Here is an 18,702-nt window from a genome sequence, read left to right on the forward strand (position 1 = left end):
TTATCACTTGTTTTAATCCATCCATAGATTTTGGAAGTGGAGGAAACGCAAGTGAATGACATAAATGCAGCACCGTTCTATTCCCTGGCTTTGGATGAGTCAACAGACGTAAGTCATTTGTCGCAGTTCAGTGTGATTGCAAGATATGCTGCTGGTGACACACTGCGCGAAGAAAGTCTTGCTGTTCTGCCAATAAAAGGGTCCACAAGAACCAGAAGTCGCATTAATGGTGAGTATTATAACTTATTTAAAAGAATAAATTCAGAGGCTTATTATACTTACATTTAGTTAAATTCAGTCTTAAAATATATTATATGGCTCTCACTGAAATAAATTTGCAAATATTTTGCTTTCATGGCTCTCTGAGTCAAAAAGGTTCCCGACCCCTGACTTAAGGCATAACTTTATCATCATCATAAGCTTTGTTTTCCACCTAATTGGACAAGCTACAAACACAGCAGCCAAAAGAATGTATTAAATATCTCGCCCAATTTGTGCACTTCCATTTATGACTTTCACACATTTCACATTTTCTGTCAGTAACACCTTGAGTCACACATTGAGTCACAATATCTGTACACTTGGAGTACTAACTGGTTTGATATATAACATAACTCTAAATCAGATGAGTGTCAATGTTCCTGAAACAAAGTCTGAAAGGTTAAAAAACATAGTGCTGCTCAGCCTCTTAATTCCGATTTGCACTTAAGCTCTACCTGCTAACTCACCTGTTCTTTTACTGGTCTCCGGGTAAAAAAAATACATAATTAATTGAATCTCAATGCAACATCTCTTACCAAGGATGGTGTCTTTCTCTTTGTTTTCCAGCTCCGCAATGGGCACAAAGTCAAAGTGCAGTGTGGGGACACCTTGACTGTCATCACACAACACAATGGAGGAATGAGCATGGAGGGTAATCTCATAGTCATTCTTCAGTCTGTTGAACTGTTTGTTGGCGATCTTCACCGTAGCTTTGGAGATGTAGTACACCTACAAGGAACAAATAAATATGGTGCTTCATAAAAATAGACTTAATCAAGCTGCGTATTTCCAGTAACAGGCAACTGTTCAAAATGGACAAATACTTTATTGATCCTGCCAAGGAAATTCTTCTTCTACAAACACCTCTTAATAGAAATGGAAAACACTTGAGGTCCAGCTAAGATGTGGCTTCATATCAGCCCCATCACTTCTCTAATTCACCAGAAAATAAGAAGCTGCTGTGGGCAAGTTTGCTAGACAGTACACGTCTTCATTTGCTTTCCCAGCTCAATACATTATCCAATCTCTCAGCCTCTGAGTTTGTTTGTGTGACCTGATCTCTTTCCCTGACTTCTCTTTTTCATCCCACACAAAGACAGAAGCATGAAACTAACGTGATAAGCATGCTGGCCACTCAGAGCCGGTCACACCGACTCACTAGTCTGTCAATGATTAGAACACAGAGGGAAGACAGATTCATCCCTTTATTTATCTTTGGAGAGCAGAGGGCACAAATTGGATCGGGGGCTGTGTTGGGAGTCACTGCCAGTAACTGATACCTAAGTCTGTGCGACTAGCAAAATGATGGCCAGGGTTAATTGAGTTATTAAGCTCTGCCGACCGGATTGAGTTGAGCAAGAGCACCGGCATGTGTTCTAACTGCTCCAAATGCATCAATATGGGAACATATGCAGAGCATGCACTGAGGGCATTGCCCTGAGACCGCTGCTGACTGCTGGCAACTCTATCCCTCCCTCCATATATAAATCATCTTACATTTAACATTACCTTCGATCTATTAATGGTGCTATTTAACTACTCAAATGTAATATACAGCGATATCTAATATAAGGAACAACTTTGAGTCCTTACTAGTATTAATAAGGGATTGAAATTGTGAATTGTTCTTTTAAGACTGCATGAACTTCAGCTTCGGGTTAGCAGCCCTGAAGCAAGATCGTAGGTCAGTGTCACCATCAGTTATGCAAGAGCAGCTTGAGCTAGTAGGCACTGCATTTATTAAAAAAAGGGACCACAAAGCAGATGCTGTAGACATAATGGTCTTCAACAGGTCCTCTTCCTGACAGATGATCCTATTAAAAAATTCTGCATTCAAGACTTAGACCAAGTTTGGTAAATGGATTCGTATTTGTGGTTAGTGCTTTTGAAGTCTACCTGAATGCAATATTCACTGTACACGTCCATGCAGATTGTGAGAGTTGAAGGCTGCTACTTATTCCCTTCATGGTGTGATGACAGTACTTCTTTCCTTTAAAATCTCACATGATACCGTAATACAATGACCAGAAGTCCTGCAGGCATGGGAGGATTTTGTAGGGTTTTATAGACCACATCTGACAACTAATTCAAGTGTTTGGAGCACAGTGTGTACACAAAATGGAAATTTGACTCGGGATTTATCTGCAAGTTGATTGTGAATTCATCAGTCTTTAGATACACAGTAGTACACTGAGTTTATGACTTGAGTTCCTTACATAATTGGTAGAAAGTAGAAAACATTTACACGCAGCATTTGCATCTTGGGTAATGTGCAACACATTGAAAAATATAATTTTGTGTGAACTTGACCTGGATACAGGTCAGTGGCACTTGCTCACCTTTCCTTGCTCCAGTAAAGTGAAAAACCTGTCCACTTCCTTGTTGAAGGCTGTGAGCCTGATTTCTCCCTGTTGATCAAACACATTTCCATAAATAAACATTCTGTTGCATGCATAACATTAAACATGGTCAAGTGTGACATGATGATGTGTAACAAATAGATATTCAGACCTCTAAACACATGTACTCACACTCTCATCCACTATCTCAAAGGAGAAGAGCTTGCCCTCCCCTTTGGAGTTGCTCCAGGAGCGGACATTGGACTTATTGGTGACTCGTGCTTTGATAGTCCAGCTATAGTGATATACACAGAGTCAACATTAGTAATACTGAACCAGAACTTTCAACATAGGTCAACAAAACAAAAAACATGTTAAATTAATTTTATCTTAACACTTTAACCTCAAAAGCAACACAGAGAGAAAACTTGTCCAAATGCTTTCCAAACCAACATTGAAACCCTTGTTCACATTTTCCAGCAGAATACTTTGATGAAAACGCCTAAAAACACTTAATGTAGAGAATATCCTTGTTTAGATTTAGAATTTTAGAATTGTATAGACGTTTTCTTTAACCAACGCAGTTATGTGCAAGGAAAAAAAGAGCTGCTCTCTAAAGGTCAAAATAAATGCTGCAGAGAATCTTTAAAAAGCCCTCTTTAGTTAATGAGCATCCCCACTCAACTAACATCAGCCACCAACTGATACACCACTGTGCAAAACAACAATTACCTGGGAAATAAAATGAGTTTATTTCTGAAAGTTTCATAAAATAAAAACAAGAATCCAAAAGATTTATTTTTAAGGATTTATCAGTAGTGTACTTCTTCCAACTACTGGATGCATTTAACATGTGCTTCTGTTTTTACAACAGCCAGTTGATGCAGCAGTAAGCTTTGTGACGGCAATGATAATTGTGCAGTGGAGGATATTCATACCATAACTTTGCCTGCAATTAAATCCCCTATCATGAGAGCAGCTGCCAGCCCACAGTGAACCTCATTCCCTGCTCAGTATGGATAAGACTGCTCCACCAAGGTTTATGGCAGCCAAAAGCCAATTATAGTATGTTCTACATGCTATTACTTAACACTAGCAGAATGGGATGAGAAAGCCATGCGGACTTTCAATAAAAGCATGTGCACATGCACTGTGTAAGACACGTACATGCAGTGTGTGAATGTGTTGACACAAACATACATGGCAGAAGCACAGTCGCTGAAGTCATCCGTTTTACTCACTGTACTACTCCCCAACATCAAAGTTGAAGCAGTCATCAGTTTATTATAGCACCTACAGGCACAGTTATCTTTACAGCTTGTAATTTCAAACAAGGCACATTATCAGAGCCCAAATATAGAGGGCAAGTTGACAGAGAACCTTTACAGTAATCTGAAAAACTACATCTTGGTATACTGTGCTCTGTGTATTTTTACAGCCACCTTAAAAAGGTCAGAGACACAGACTTAGGCCTAATGAAATGATAAGACGCAAAGAGGAAAAAAACTGCAGTTAAGTGGAACCCTGGAGGAGGTAAAAAAAAATGTGAGAGGAAAAGGAAACGGGTAAAAAGGGGAGATTGGTCAAATCCCCACTGGGCCAAATAACAGAATCAAAACCTCAGCAGCAAATCATTGAGACCCAGCAGTACCTGCCATTTAAGTGTCCGTTTCTGAGGCAAGATTGGTCATTTCATTTCCATGCAAATGGGGTGACTCACATGCACGCTCACATCCACACAGCCACTTACAATAATATGAAGGGAGGAAAAAAAAAAGTGAATAGTTGCAGATGCCAACACAAACACATATATAGACTTTCAAACATGCCCCATAGTGCTTCTCGGAAATGATAGTAAGAAGGTGGATAGCAAACAAATAGATACAGAGGAAATAGTTTAGATGAAGAACGAGGAGGAGAAAACAATCAACATTAAATGATATCATCAATAAATGTACACAGGCACAGACTGTGCTTCACATTTGGGTAAAAATACACAGAAGTGAAGTTGAGGTTACACATCACATCCAGACATGGACAAAAAATAACTTCAACTTACTTGGTTTGGTAAGGGTTGAGTTTAGCAATAGAAATCACAGAACCAGTCTTCATGGGTGACGTCTTCATGGGTGACGTCTTCATGGGCGACGCCTGCATGGGTGACGCCTTCATGGGTGACACCTTCATGGGCGAAGTCTTCATGGGCGACGCCTTCATCGGTGACGCCTTCATGGGCGAAGCTCTCATAGGCGAAGTCATCATGGGCGAAGTCTTCATGGGCGAAGCTGTCGCTCCAAATCCACTCCCATAGCCTCGAGGAGAGGGGGCTACTCAGAAACAAAGACAAAGAGAAAAACAATTTTAAACCAACAAGAGTGCATTTTAATGGCACTGAAAGATAAGTAAATTATTGTTGGAGGAAAAATACCTGCATCGTATGTCTCTCAATGACAGAAGAACATTGCACAAAATTACAAGATACAATATTGACCCTTTAGGCTACAAAATGTCATCATTGTAATCAAAAACAGTATCTAATACTGATAAATTATTTGCAAGTACAATTCTCAATTCATATAGCAATGACCAATTTGCTCGTAGGTGGTAGAAACTTGGTTGAACGCTCAGACAAATTTAATGTTATGACAGTGCCGTTGATGACTCGAGTGAGCTGCTGCCAAAAATATAAAATACCTGTAAAAGTTAAAGTCTCCCTGAAGAGCTCTGTTGTGCCAATGAATTCAGTTTTTTTTTACTCGAGTAAGATTGCCAAACATTAATCATAAATCCCATAATTGCTGTACCTTTGTCTTGAAGTCATATGAACAAAATTATTAGGATTCATTATCAGAATATCAGCCTCGTGGCCATGACACCAGAAATTAAACACTCATGAAGCAAGACTAGCAAACTTTTTGCTTAGTTTGAGTCATAGTGAAAGAAAGAGACTTAATGCATTATAGCCATATGCTGCCCTGTGCTGAACAGAAATATCACATTGTTTTTTGAGCAAAATAACAGAATGACCAGCTACAGTATCTGCACACACAGGGCAAATAACCTCAAAAGCCACACACAAGTTGTATGAAAGAAGAGAAGGAGAGATGATAGGCGGTTGGGATGGGTGACATGGTTTTAGAGGGCAGTGAGGGACACAGAGCCGTTACAAGGCTCTTCATTTTTTTTGCTCAAGATCAATACAAGCTACTAATGTGAATGCCAACAACATAATCAACTATCCCTGTTTGCAAAGCCTGTTTAGTAAGAGCGTGTCACTCAGACAAACATAAAGAGAAAAAGAAAGCGGTACAAACAGAAAATGAACAAAATGCGTGTGTGTTTGTGATCATGAGAGACAGAAGAGAAAAAGAGCAGTTAGTACAAAGACCTGCAGATAACAGTTACTGATGAATAATGCTGTTTTTTTTTAACTGCACTTCAGCGGGTGCAGATCTTGTTGGAATTTAAATATCATCTGCAAAGCAGTTCGAAGGTAGTCTATTTTAAGTGATGGCTGCTGATGAATATTTAAATGGAAACAGAACTGTGTGCCATGACCCCTGACTTTACTCCTACTCTTAAAGATTGTTCCTTTTGTTTGTTATTACTGATAATTAACTTGACTCAAATTCTGACGGGTTCTCTTTAATGTAGAGTAACTTACAAAGGTAGAACAATATTAAATGCTCAAAACATTTAGACCGACACCTTATCGTGGTCGAGGAGTGTGAGAATGATCCTAGGAGCTATGTTATCGGGGGTAATTAGCCCCTGATAGGGTCTCCCAAGGCAAATTGGTCCTTTGTGAATGCCCAGACAAAACACGGTTTGAAGGATGCTGAATCATCAAACTGGTAGATATAATTGTGTCATGAAGGTTTGCTAGGAACATCTGGCTGAGGCCTCTGTCAAGATGGTCTTCAACTCCCACCTCCAGCAGAATTAACCGCATTCCGGGGACGTCCTGGTGGAGGCTCTGGGATTGGTGGTGACCAGGAGTCACCAGAGTCCCACAGGGCTTGAGGTGTGGTGTGTTCGGTGAGACCATGGAGCAGGACATCCAGTCTGTGCCAAATAAATTCCGGCAAACCATTCCACCAATCAGAAGAGAGAAATGTCTTCCTGTTCACGGTGTTTGTTTACACTGGGACTGGTGAGCTGCTGACCTCAAACTGAGGAAATACACGGTGAAAGGAATACTCCTCAAGGATCTCCTCGATCGTACCACCATGTGTTCCATAGAGAAAGCAGAGTAAGAGGTTGAAAGAGTGGACTCTCTTATCGCTGGGGTTGAAGTCGCTGAGGTAGTTAAACAACCCAGGGAGGAATGAGAATCACCCTAAAGGCTCTGGATGTTGTGGGGCTGCCCCTGGTTGACAAGTATTTGCAATTCTACACTGCTGACTCTTGAAGAACATGTTCTCTGATTACATCCTTCCAATCTGAAAGGTAAACCACAGTTTGTCGGAAACCTGTTTCGTAATTGGTCAGATAATCTATGTGAGAACCTGAAGCGATGGATGGATGGACAGCTATAAAAATAAGAACTATTGCTAAGCCTGAACATTACAAACATACTGCACATGCCTCTATTTATTCCTTTCATCTAGGCTCTCTGTCAAACCCACTGGCAGGAGGCAAGACACGGGGAAGAGACACGAGCGTAGGAAGTGATGAGCCACATTAGCCAAATGGAGGCTCCTGGAGATTCAGTGTGTTTCTCAAAGTCTTAAGGCCTCATGGAAGCATGAACTTGTGGCTTCCAATATAACAGCACTGTACCTATTCATTCCTTCATCCACAGCTCACAGGCAACGATTTGCAGCATTGAGCAATTTAAGAAATACAAACAAATTCATCTACTTACTGAAAATGCCGATTTTCAGAAATATTGGAACATAATCAAACACTGAGCTGCAGTCAGTTGGAGAAAACACGAGTTTTTGAGCATAAGATTTGATTTCGGCTCTACAGGGGAAAGCAGGACCATTGCAACAACAAAACAATAAAACAGAGCAGTTGGTTTTCTGTACCTGGCAGGATCTCTGGCACGGATCAAAGGATCAAAATGTGGATAGAGGCTGATAAACTATTTAATGCAGAGTCTCATCTTTGCAGAGTCCCCCACCCCGCCTCTGTCTGTGCATCGCTACATGGGGATTCAGTCCACAACCCGATATTAATGAAAACGTGAATTGGAGGAGTTATCGGCCCACACAAGCTCCTTCAGTCACAACACATACACAAACGGACACACACCTACATATGCACAAACACAACTTATATACCAAGCACTCATTATCCACCCACATATGTACACCTTCCACTGAAGAGGACCACTGCGTTTGCTTCTACCACATAACAAAAATCAATGTCAATGCTTTGAGCAGCTGCTGGTATGAAACAACTGAAAGAAACAAAGACTGAGGTAATAAAAGAGGCTGAAATAAAACACAGGCTACTTTAGGCATGATTCATGGCACCAGTCAGGCTTGGCAGAAAACCAACGATTATTTGGGGGTTGTGTTCTGGAATAAAAGTCTTGTTGGTGGTAAAACTGTGAAAGTGTGAGTTATGGTCTCCATCAGCTGCGATGGCCAGTGGGCAACAAGATAGTTGCACGCTTCAAAAGCTGAGCAGTGACTATGATAAAATTGCACAATGTGATATGAAAAAATGCCCCTGAACTGAGGGAAATAAAGTTCTACCTTAATTTAGCATGTACTGTGACTGACTACATTCAATAGGTTAAAAGAAAATATTCAATACAAATAATAACATTCCATGTAGTCTCTGAGCCACATATGAAAAGAACAAAACCTCACGCATTTCAGCCATCTGCAGGTCTGGGGCTTACGGCTGCAGTGAAATATAACTGAGGGGGGAAATGATGAGAACAGAAAATCACTCAGCAGCATTTCTCAAACAGAAAGTGCATGGCTCCCTCTGTTGGTAAAATTTGAGTTTTTCAAATGATTTAAATTTAAAGCCAACCAAAGATAGAAGTCATTTCAAAATTCAACAAGTTGCCTCAAAAGCTCTCAATGGTCTCACACTTGATCTCTTAAGTCCATATTCTGCTCCAGGGTCACTCAGGTCAGCTGTTAAGCTCTTAATGTGACAAGGTTTTCTCTGCTGTTGCAATAATAATATACTGTCCCACATACAGTAAGTCTGTCTGTCCAATTCAACGTCTTACCTCTTTAATCATGCTTTTAATCCAGACACAATCTGAGATTAAGTAACTGTTCTGATTTGTTATTTGTACTTTGTCTAATCTTTTGTCTTAAATCAACCTGTTATTTTTAGTGTGCTATATGAATAAATGTATGAATGAGTTATTACTTGAAAATGATACCCACTTACTTCCCTGACTTTACATTTTTATTATTATTTATAACTTTAAAGCCAGCCACACGGCTAAGTACTGGTGAGTGCTGTTGCCTTGCAGCAAAAAGATCAGCGTCCATGACCCGGTCGGAACAAGGGCCTTTCTGCATGAGTTTGCATGTGTGTGTGTGGGCTTTCTCGGGGGAACTCTGGTTTTCTCCCACACTCCAAAGGAGGTTAAAAGGAGCACTCTTAATTGCCCATAGGTATACATATGAAAGTGAATGGTTGTCCGTCTCTGTGTGCTTGCCCTGAGATGGACTGGTGACCTGTCCATAATGTAGCCCTTCTTTTATCCTGTGTCAGCTGGGATTGGCTCCACTGACCATGGATACAACTAAAGCCTTAATAAATCAGTACAGAAATTGTGTTCTATATTAGAGTGGCATTTAATCTGTTCACTCATATGAATCTATTTGACAAGTGCAAGTTATATCCAAAAACAAATCTTAAGCTACTGTGGGAATGGTTTTGTTATTTTTGGTCAGGTGTATTTACCATGACATCTCTACCTTGCATGCAGTTGCATGCAAATTATCAACATGATAAAGTATGTTTTATATGCCATACATCAAAACTAAACTATCAAAAATCAGAAATGGTGCACTGCTGCATGTGGACTTCAAAAGTTTCAATGTTGTATATTCCTGCAATGGTTAGAATGTAAGTGTAGTAATCAATAAGCATGTGTGCTTGGGGATTTATTTGCAATAGGAGATTTTCGCAAAGCTAAACTCACTGCTGATGACCTTTCACTACAAATATAATACTGCTGAACCATCAGATTTTCCTGAAAAAACAGCCACTAAGAAGTCAACAAGATAAAAATCTAAAAAAAAAGGCAGAGTGTGTTTTTGACACACTCACTGCTGTTGTTTGTATCAGAGGGTCCAGGTACGGCCGCTGATGAAGAGACTTCAGAGACAGAAGTGCCCGAGTCCATACTCTGTGATGTCTCATCTGAAAATGAAAGAAGAACTTTAGGAGCCACCAAAGTTCTATATAGGGCTGACAAAAGGATAATAACTCCCTTCTGATCTTAATGGTGAAATTGATAAATCTCTGAAACACCAACTAACAGTAAACACCCCCACTAACTTAACCTGATACTTTTTTAACATGAATCAAACTTATTTTGACAACACTACTGTTTGTAAAGTACATTTCTAACTTCATTCATGAACAGTACATTCTAAAAGAAACATACCATCTGCTTTATATGGAGTGGGATTTCCAATCTTCCCACCAGTTTCCTCAGCCTTCTGCAGAATCTCGATACCTGTCACCACCAACACTCGCCTGAAACACAAGAAGTAAAAAAGATAATTAAAAAATAGCATTAATACAGCTATGGGAGTAGGAGACAAAGGGGAAACACAAACCTGCCATCTTTCAATGTCTCAAGTATGGTCTTTGTCAGTTTACAAACACAGTTTGGTACCAGGAGGTTCTCTTCTGCCAGATGGTTTAATTGGGTGTCCAGCAAGAAGGCTATATACCAGAAACAGAATATTTTATTAATCCCAGAGTGGAAAAAGCAAAACAGGAGCAAATCCCAACAGGCTGCATACACATCTGCACATGCCCACTAACACATTAACACACAACACACCTTAAAATGAATAGATTCAAGTACTTTTGAGAACATGTTTATCGGTCATTGGTACATGAACAATTTCTCAACGCTACTTGTGAATTTTATGATAGATGTTACTATCTTTATTGGACCAGCGTCTGCTGCCTGTCATTCTGCTGCCAACACACCAGAGATCCATCAGCGCCTTCCGATACTCACAAGTAAAAGAGCGTTGACCGTCGCTCATCATAAGACGGTACCTGGATGTGCCTGACGGACTGTTGAGTTTACGCATATTCTGTCAAATACAGAGGGAACAAAGGATTTAACCTAAACAGCTAGTGTTTACAATGTCAGTACTGGACAGTCAACAACTAGGAATACAATACAACAAGGCAGTAATAATACATACATGTAACACTAACATCTGGGTGTAAATCAAGAATAATGGACTTTTACACATCACTGAGATAACATGACTTACACTGGGTAAGCCAAAAATAGAAATTGACTTATCAATAACATAGAGTAACCCCTTCACAGTGATACAATGATCACAATCAATGGGAAACCACGGATGCCACTGAAATAAGGGACCTGCCTCTCATCCATTGCACTCAACTGCTTCCCCAGGGAGACATTTTTGACTTGACAAAAAATGTCAACAAGAAAATGTTCAATTGTGAAATATGAAATATATCTCTCCCCTTTTACTGGATTTATGGACGCGTGTCAAAAGGGTCATTTGAGTATGTAAGTCGTGTTTTTATCTAGAGCCAAGGGGAGTGGGGACAATTTAATTTAACCTAAGCGAATCCTAAACTAATGTAACAAGATGTTAAATTACTGTGGCATACTCGGGTGAAATATTTTTATCAATATAATTTATGTTATCAAGTGAGATTTACTCACCAGCAGCTGCAGCACGGGATTGTATACTGGTAAGCCTTTCACCAGGGCCTAAACAACAACAACAAGACAATTTCTTCAGTTATTGTCCCTTTCTAGACGCCATGGTAAAGTGTCTTCAAAGCCTTTCTATAACAACATTGCTCGGTGACATTTTGAATGAACGGTTAAAACATTGATTACTCAGTCGCCGTATATACAGAGAACAGTTTTTAACTGTCAGAGTTGTGCATGCAACTGACTCTTTAAATAACATTAGCTTACACCGTGCTAGCATGCTGCAGCTAGTAATGCAACATTGATACGTATAACCAGGGCGACATTATTGTGTCAATAGAAAGAAAAAGTGTTTATACATACTTCAACCGCCCCGTGTGTGAGTGTCATACTCATATGAACCAGGTGAAGTTTATAAAATCTACAGGCCGTTTAGTTTTAACTGTTTGAAGACGTTGTCCGAAATAGAAGTGCTGGACATATCGCGACAAATGCCAGGCAAACGAGACTTCAACTACAAAAAGCAATGCCAGTAGCTACACCGGACACAGCACATTTACACCTTCAAATTAAAGGCGTATGGTATCAAATTCTATTAGCTATTCCAGTGTAACAGATGTTATTTTCTGAAATGTTATGGCGAGAAACACAGGCTTTGATGAGACTGGAGATAGAAGATTACAATAAAACGAATATAATTACATTAAATTAAATCATTAAGACTCTTTAAAACTCCACTGTGTAAATGGCAGAAATGTAATGTAAAACGTTTTCATAACCATAGAATGGGCCCTTTTTTAGGTGAGGTCAAATGATACAGTAAGAAATAATATAGACAAATTACTGTTGCAATACGAATAGTAAAAACATCAGATTCATAATGCCAACAAATAACTTTGTATTAGTTTATAAATAAAAGTGAATGACTTATATACATCAATGCAATTTTTTTCACAATCTGAGGAATCATCCGGCGGAGGAATCACAATTCATATGGATATAATGGCTTTTATTAGACAAAAAAAGGACATAAATCACACCACTAAGAGCAGCTGATTTTCTGGAAATAAACAGATCGGGTTTTATTTTGAAGGTCAATGCCGGAAACTCTATATAAGGTTAATACCTTGACAGCGTTCTTGTCACCGATTCAAAACAGCGTGGAACTGATTCAAGTGAATCCCTCGTTGCTCGCGAGGCTTCCCTGTGCTTCGTTATGGACCTTCCGAGTGTCCAGTGGCAGGAACACGTTTCACAGAAATGGACCGGACTCGACCCCGAGTTTCAGGAGCACTTCACATCCCTCACTGAAATAGATGATGTTTTTAAATATGCCTTGAATCTCACTACGTGAGTAGCTAGCTAACTCTGATCAGCTATTGAAAACTTGCTATGATCGATCTGTGAATGAGTTAATGATCGTAATAATCGCTCAATCCACAACCAAACCGGAGGCTGTTTTCTATTGAGAATAACACTCCTTTCCAATACCAATAATATTTGACTATTGCCAGTGTTTTGGAATAGAATAAATGTGTATTAATAAGGAGTTAGTTACTGCAGGCAACTGGACTTGCTTGAGTTAAGTTGAGGAAGTTTCACCTTTCATCCAACTGAACTTCAAGCAAGTCCTGTTGCTTTTGTTTTAGGCTGTTATATTACATTCTATATATGTATAATTACCACTAATGTGATATCAGTTTATGCAATGGGCTATTGTTGTGTATCAAACATCTTCCTGTGTATTTGTAATGGTCCATGTGTCTCTTTTACAGCCGAGATGATCTGGATTATCTACATTCACTTTCTGCAAGTTACCCAGTACAGAAGGACACACAGCAAGCAGCCAATTGCAGGGAGAGGGGTAACGGCAGCTTCAAGAACAGGGACTACACTGCAGCTGCTTTGCACTACTCACAGGTGAAAGGAGCCTCCCTTGATGTAAAAAAAACATAAATCTGTTTACATATCTTAATGAGTGAGAACTGTCTAAAGTAGTGGTTCCTTTTTCCGGCCCCCTAACCCAAACCCCTGTCCAACACACACTAAAAGAATAAGTCAATAATTACAAATGTTTATATTCTAAACTATATATTCCTATTCTCAGAGTGTATATGGATAAAAAACTGTCTTTTGCTTCCGTAAAATCAAAACCAAGGTAACTTAGTTTATCTTTTGCTTACTTTTACATGATATTTTGTTGTACAAATGCTGAAGCAATAATGATAACAGTAGTTCAGAGGTCACATATTTGTTGATAGTAAATAAATAATAAATACATTTATGTAAATACATTTAAAAGTGGACCAAAAAATGGGGTTTAATTCGGGTGAGACTGAGTTCTGATTATCCAATAGAGTGTGTGATTAGGATTTTCTAAATTTATTATGCACAAATATAATTTTAATCATCTCAATGGTATGCTGGTTACAAAGAAACACTAGCAGGCAAAGCATAATCTCCTTGGCAGAAGCAATTCATGTTTCTAAGTGATGGCACTAAAGTTAATGACTTTTATTGTCATTAACTGAAGCAACACAAGAGATAATTATATATAGTGTCACCTGATTCAAAATCTAATATCTATATTTTAGGAGCTGTATTTTAAACATGACATTCCTCCATCCATCCATTATCTACCGCTTATATGCCATTCCTACTCTTCCTAATTCATGTGTATTGAGTGCTCAGTTTCTCTGTCTCCTGTCGTGACAGGGTATATGTTTTGCTCCGCAAAGTTCGGAGCAGCTGTCTCTGTGTTACGCCAACCGCTCTGCTGCCCTCTACCATCTGCAGCACTACCAGGTGAGAGAATGATTCCATGTCTGATATCAAATAATAATAATTAACTCACCTGTTGTCTTTAATTGCCAGATTCTGGAAACAGGGGCTCATCTTCTCCTCGTGTAATTCAAGCCCATCAGTCTTGTAATTGCTTCATTTTCCCAAGCTTTGTTTCACAAATTGTTACCTTCCAGTCAAATGATGTAAATCAGACACACTCCATCACGTGCTGTTAGTGCACAGTGTCTCGACAGAGGAAATCTGGAACATGCAGGACTATCAGTTATTCTCTGGCAGTTTGAGGTTGTAAAGGATCTCTGGTTCCTGCTTCTCTAGACTCTCCCACATGTCATCATTTTAGTTTAAGAACACCTGTTGAGACCAGTTTTTCTTATCCCTGCACTGATTATCTGTCACCAATTCACTACTTCCAGGTAGTTCAGTTTTCCTTTTGACTTTCTTTGACTTTGATCGTGTTACAGTTAAGATGTTGACTTGGATTCAGTTGTTATTAACACTCCAGTATTTCTGTTTACCTCAGGAATGTCTTGATGACATCGCTAAAGCCCGGAAGAATGGCTACCCCTTTCACCTTGTGCACAAACTAACAGACCGTCGCACACTGTGTCTCAAACACCTGTCAGGTGGACAACAGGGAAAAGGAGATCCTAACAGTCAGGCCTTAAAAAATAATAAAGGTCCACGCAGAAGCCAACCACCATCTGCTGAACATATCACAAGTTGGATTTGTCCTCAAGCTACTGTTAGCTTCAGCCTGGAGAAAGGTCGACACCTGGTGGCGGCACAGAGAATAGCAGCTGGGGAGATGATCCTGAGCGACAGGCCGTACAGCTGTGTCCTCATACCAGGGATGCAGGAGGTGGGAGGGAAGAGTGGAGAACAAGACACAGGAGAGTTGGGAACAGAGCACAGGTGCTGCCACAGGTGCTTGACTGAAACACTGAGTCCTGTGCCGTGTGAGGGGTGCAGCTACGGTCGATACTGTTCAACTGGCTGTCAGCAGGACGCCTGGGGAGAACATCATCGCTGGGAATGTCCACTGGGAGCGGATTTGCTGGTGCTGGGTGTGATGTCACAGCTTGCTCTGAGGGTAGCACTAAAGGCGGGGTTAAAAAACATCCAAATGGCCAGGGAGCCAATCAGAGACGAGCACACAAAGTCTGAGCCAAGAAATGAGTCCAGTGAAACCTATCCATGTCATGCAAATCAACTGGATCCTTCTACCTCATACTACGGCGACTCTTACAAGACTGTGTTTCACTTGCATCACCTCCTGAATCGTCAGAGCCCTGCTCTGCGTTTTCTCAGTGCTGTTACCGTAGCAACACTTGCCTTGAAGCTCAGCAAGGCAGGGCCTTTATCTTGGGACCTCAGTGTGACCTCAACAGCAAACTGCCAATCAGCAGATGAGGAGGGAGGCAACGCAGGTCAGAGCGACGAGCTGTGGCTGATGGGAAGTGCAGTTCTGAGGCACGTCCTGCAGCTTAGGTGTAACACACAGGCTATTGTCATGCTGAAAGATACAGGTAACACAAAAGCAGATTCTGTTCCTTTAAACCTCAACCCTTGATATTTCCTAGCTCATCTGTTTGATTTTTTTGCTTCAAACAGGACCAGCAAACTCGCCAGTACAGTCCAGCAGAGAAATCCGAGTTGCTTCCGCAATATTCCCAACACTTAGTCTCCTGAATCACTCCTGCTGTCCCAACACCAGCCTCGTGTTCAGCACTGGAGCCAACGTTGATCCCTCTGTGTCCGCACACCTCTGTGAAAGTGTGGACGAGCACGGAGATGCAATCCCTGGAGTCGCTGTAACTGTCAGAGCAGCCAGCGATATCGCTGCAGGACAGGAGATCCTGCACTGCTATGGTACAGAGAGAATGACGTTAATTATTTGCATTAATCATAACCTCAAATTACTCTTTAGTGAGAGCAACTAATGAAGGAGTTTGAGGCACTACAGACCCAAGAGAGAATGTTTCTGATTATGATTCCAATGTTTCGTTCATCAAAAATTGTGTCAAAAACAAACGTTTTTTGCAGAAGTATATATATATAAATAAGTAGCAAATATTGATGCCAAGGGATTATATAGAATTAAACCACTGTTAACAATTCCCTGTGCAGTTAATATGCATTATATTTAAATAATGCTGCCATGATCACCCTCCCTTCAGGTCCTCACAGCAGTAGGATGGTGACCCAAGAACGCCAGCGTCTCCTGCTGGAGCAGTACTACTTCCTGTGCCAGTGTAAAGCCTGCACCGTGACCCAGGAGGAAGCGGCAGAGGGCAGAGAGCAGAAGTCGGGTTCTGGAGTCAGTCAAAGCAAATCCGGACTCCTGTGTTGCAAGTGCAAAGGATCTCTCAACGTGTGTCTAATGTCGATTTAAGTGTTATTATTTACTCTGCTTGTCTTGACTGATTGTCTTTGTCTAACAGAATATTTATTTTTTGCTTTACAGAAAAGCAGTGTGGACAAAGGAGCGGCATTTATATGTTCACAGTCACCGTGTACTCATCGTACGTCTTCATCCGAAGTGAGCCTCAGGCTGCAGGAGATCAGGGTCGTCCTGAAAAGAGCTGGGGACCTCATGGAGAGAGACAGGCCTGGTGAGGAACAGTGTGCACTTATGTATTATTACCACATCATTTGGTCTTTGTCACACCTTCATGTTATTCTGCTGCACTCGCTGCCATCCCTCAGATGAGGCTCTGGGACTGTTGAATAAAGTCCAGTTTCAGGCTGGACAAATCCTTGCAGAGACGCACCCTCTACAGGGGGAACTGGCTGATGCCATGGCCAGAGCATGTGCCACAATGGGTGAGAGAAAACAGCATATTTTTTAAAGATGTTATATAAAGAATATGATAGGATAATAAATGTTTTATCATAACCACAGCTGTGTGAATTTGAATCCATGGGAATATTCGTTATTGAATGCATCAATATCTTTTACCCTAATTGGAAGTGTCAATGAATTAGTAAAGATGGCTTATTGGAACGCTGCCACCAGGGAGCACTGTGGTACACTTGATGAAGTGTGATGAAGTGTCCTTGAGCAAGACTCTGAACCTACTGTATACCCGCTCGCTCCCCGAAGCTGCACCACCAACGTTTGAATGTGGTGAAGGAAAACTGTAAAAGCCAGAGACTATAGTTGGTCTCTAAAACATATTAATGACAGTATTTGCAAGTGCTACAGACACCAAATGTTCTGTTTTCCCCAGACACCTTCATTTACTATCTGGGTTTTCAACAAATGACACAATAAAGGGTTTTTAGAAACAAGTTAGAGACTCAAACCTAAAGTGTATTTTTTACCACCTGAAAAAGGGCAACATGGGAACAGTGTGACCATTAACTTTGTGTGCAACAGACGAAGCTGCTGTGGCTTTGGCAGGAGCAGCTTAGAAAAGCACATTATGTGATGTAAAGCAGTCATGGAGGAGTCAGCTACAGAATAATCGAGGATGACAGGATGATTCTGAAACCCCCCAGGATGTAAAATAAAGTTCCGATTTAAGGGTAATCCTGATTTTGTTGTGGTCTTACTGTTTTGTTTTGTTTTGTTTTTTTACCTGTAGGTGACTGGAATAATGCTGCCTCGCATCTGGAACGGAGTGCTGTATCTATTGGCTCCCAATACGGGGATGACAGTATTGAACTGGGTCAACAGCTCTTCAAATTAGCTCAGCTACACTTCAATGGGTGAGTAGGTTGTGCAGACAGTGGGAACAGTCTGCCTCTCAGCGTCTGATGTGAAATGTGTAGGCACAGTGCAGCTGTCCAAGTCATTTCCTGTAATGAGGTGAAAAGATGCACAGCAGTTTTTTAACTCTACCCAGTGAAAACGTCCGGGATTTAATTGTTTTTGATTGACATCTTTGTGTTTCTTGTCCTCCTCCTTCTCCCAGTGGAGCCAGAGGCCCAGCTCTCTCTGTCATCCCCAAGGTCAGACGACTCCTCTGCCTTCACCGTGGATCGCACTGCCTCGAACTGCAAGAGCTGCAAGCCATGGAGGACTGTCTTCGACGGTAGTCTAGAAAGAATTATTTTGATTACATAATCCACTCTTTTTATACCAAGGACCACGGGAGAAAATATTGAGCTCGCGAAGTAACACTGTTATCGACAACGTTAAAATACTAACGGTGTAAACAGGCCGAGCAAAATCAGCGATAGATGGCAGATTTATTCCCAATAAAATAATCTGCTCTCTCATCATCATCCTCTTCCTCACAGACACTGGTGGAGTGAAATTAAGATCAAAACTCCGATCACATACCCTGGGATAAACAGTAGAACATTATATTCAAGTAGTACACATGCCACAGTTAGAGAGCCATGGATCTATCATGACAGAATACTATTACAGTATCATTTTTGTTCTCAGTGAACATGAATAAACCTGTGAAACGATCA

At 40.6% G+C, this 18,702-nt stretch overlaps 2 protein-coding genes across 3 annotated transcripts in view; one reads left to right on the plus strand and one right to left on the minus strand.

The window, feature by feature from the left end:
- LOC122779791 (replication protein A 70 kDa DNA-binding subunit-like) overlaps positions 1 to 11,974 on the minus strand; it is a 29,445-nt gene extending 17,471 nt beyond the window's left edge. Inside the window, exons 1-11 of one of the 2 annotated variants that reach the window (XM_044042402.1) lie at positions 11,836 to 11,974; positions 11,479 to 11,526; positions 10,786 to 10,864; positions 10,373 to 10,481; positions 10,198 to 10,289; positions 9,858 to 9,950; positions 4,782 to 4,927; positions 4,660 to 4,736; positions 2,793 to 2,895; positions 2,601 to 2,669; positions 798 to 990 (exon numbers count right to left, since the gene is read on the minus strand). In XM_044042402.1, coding sequence (XP_043898337.1) covers positions 798 to 990; positions 2,601 to 2,669; positions 2,793 to 2,895; positions 4,660 to 4,736; positions 4,782 to 4,927; positions 9,858 to 9,950; positions 10,198 to 10,289; positions 10,373 to 10,481; positions 10,786 to 10,864; positions 11,479 to 11,526; positions 11,836 to 11,868 — 1,042 coding nt within the window. In that variant the 5' untranslated portion in view covers positions 11,869 to 11,974. Of the gene's footprint in view, positions 1 to 797; positions 991 to 2,600; positions 2,670 to 2,792; positions 2,896 to 4,659; positions 4,928 to 9,857; positions 9,951 to 10,197; positions 10,290 to 10,372; positions 10,482 to 10,785; positions 10,865 to 11,478; positions 11,527 to 11,835 lie in introns of both variants that reach the window. The other variant, XM_044042401.1, reaches the window with a different exon arrangement.
- A 626-nt stretch (positions 11,975 to 12,600) lies between these two features.
- On the plus strand, positions 12,601 to 18,702 carry smyd4 (SET and MYND domain containing 4). Its single transcript, XM_044041244.1, has 10 exons — positions 12,601 to 12,822; positions 13,248 to 13,392; positions 14,188 to 14,277; positions 14,798 to 15,803; positions 15,889 to 16,146; positions 16,455 to 16,648; positions 16,742 to 16,889; positions 16,984 to 17,100; positions 17,865 to 17,988; positions 18,195 to 18,702. The coding sequence occupies exons 1-10, from the start codon at positions 12,689 to 12,691 to the stop codon at positions 18,316 to 18,318; spliced, it is 2,340 nt and encodes a 779-aa protein (XP_043897179.1). The 5' UTR covers positions 12,601 to 12,688; the 3' UTR covers positions 18,319 to 18,702.

This window comes from Solea senegalensis, linkage group LG13 (genome assembly GCF_019176455.1).
Source record: "Solea senegalensis isolate Sse05_10M linkage group LG13, IFAPA_SoseM_1, whole genome shotgun sequence".
Lineage (NCBI taxonomy): Eukaryota > Metazoa > Chordata > Actinopteri > Pleuronectiformes > Soleidae > Solea > Solea senegalensis.

Bases quoted from the DNA above. Each gene is read 5' to 3' on its own strand.
- smyd4 (XM_044041244.1), top strand. From the start codon at position 12,689: ATGGACCTTCCGAGTGTCCAGTGGCAGGAACACGTTTCACAGAAATGG. The intron at 13,393-14,187 runs GTGAAAGGAGCC...CTGTCGTGACAG, and splicing joins CTGCTTTGCACTACTCACAG to GGTATATGTTTTGCTCCGCA. The intron at 17,989-18,194 runs GTGAGTAGGTTG...TCCTTCTCCCAG, and splicing joins GCTCAGCTACACTTCAATGG to TGGAGCCAGAGGCCCAGCTC.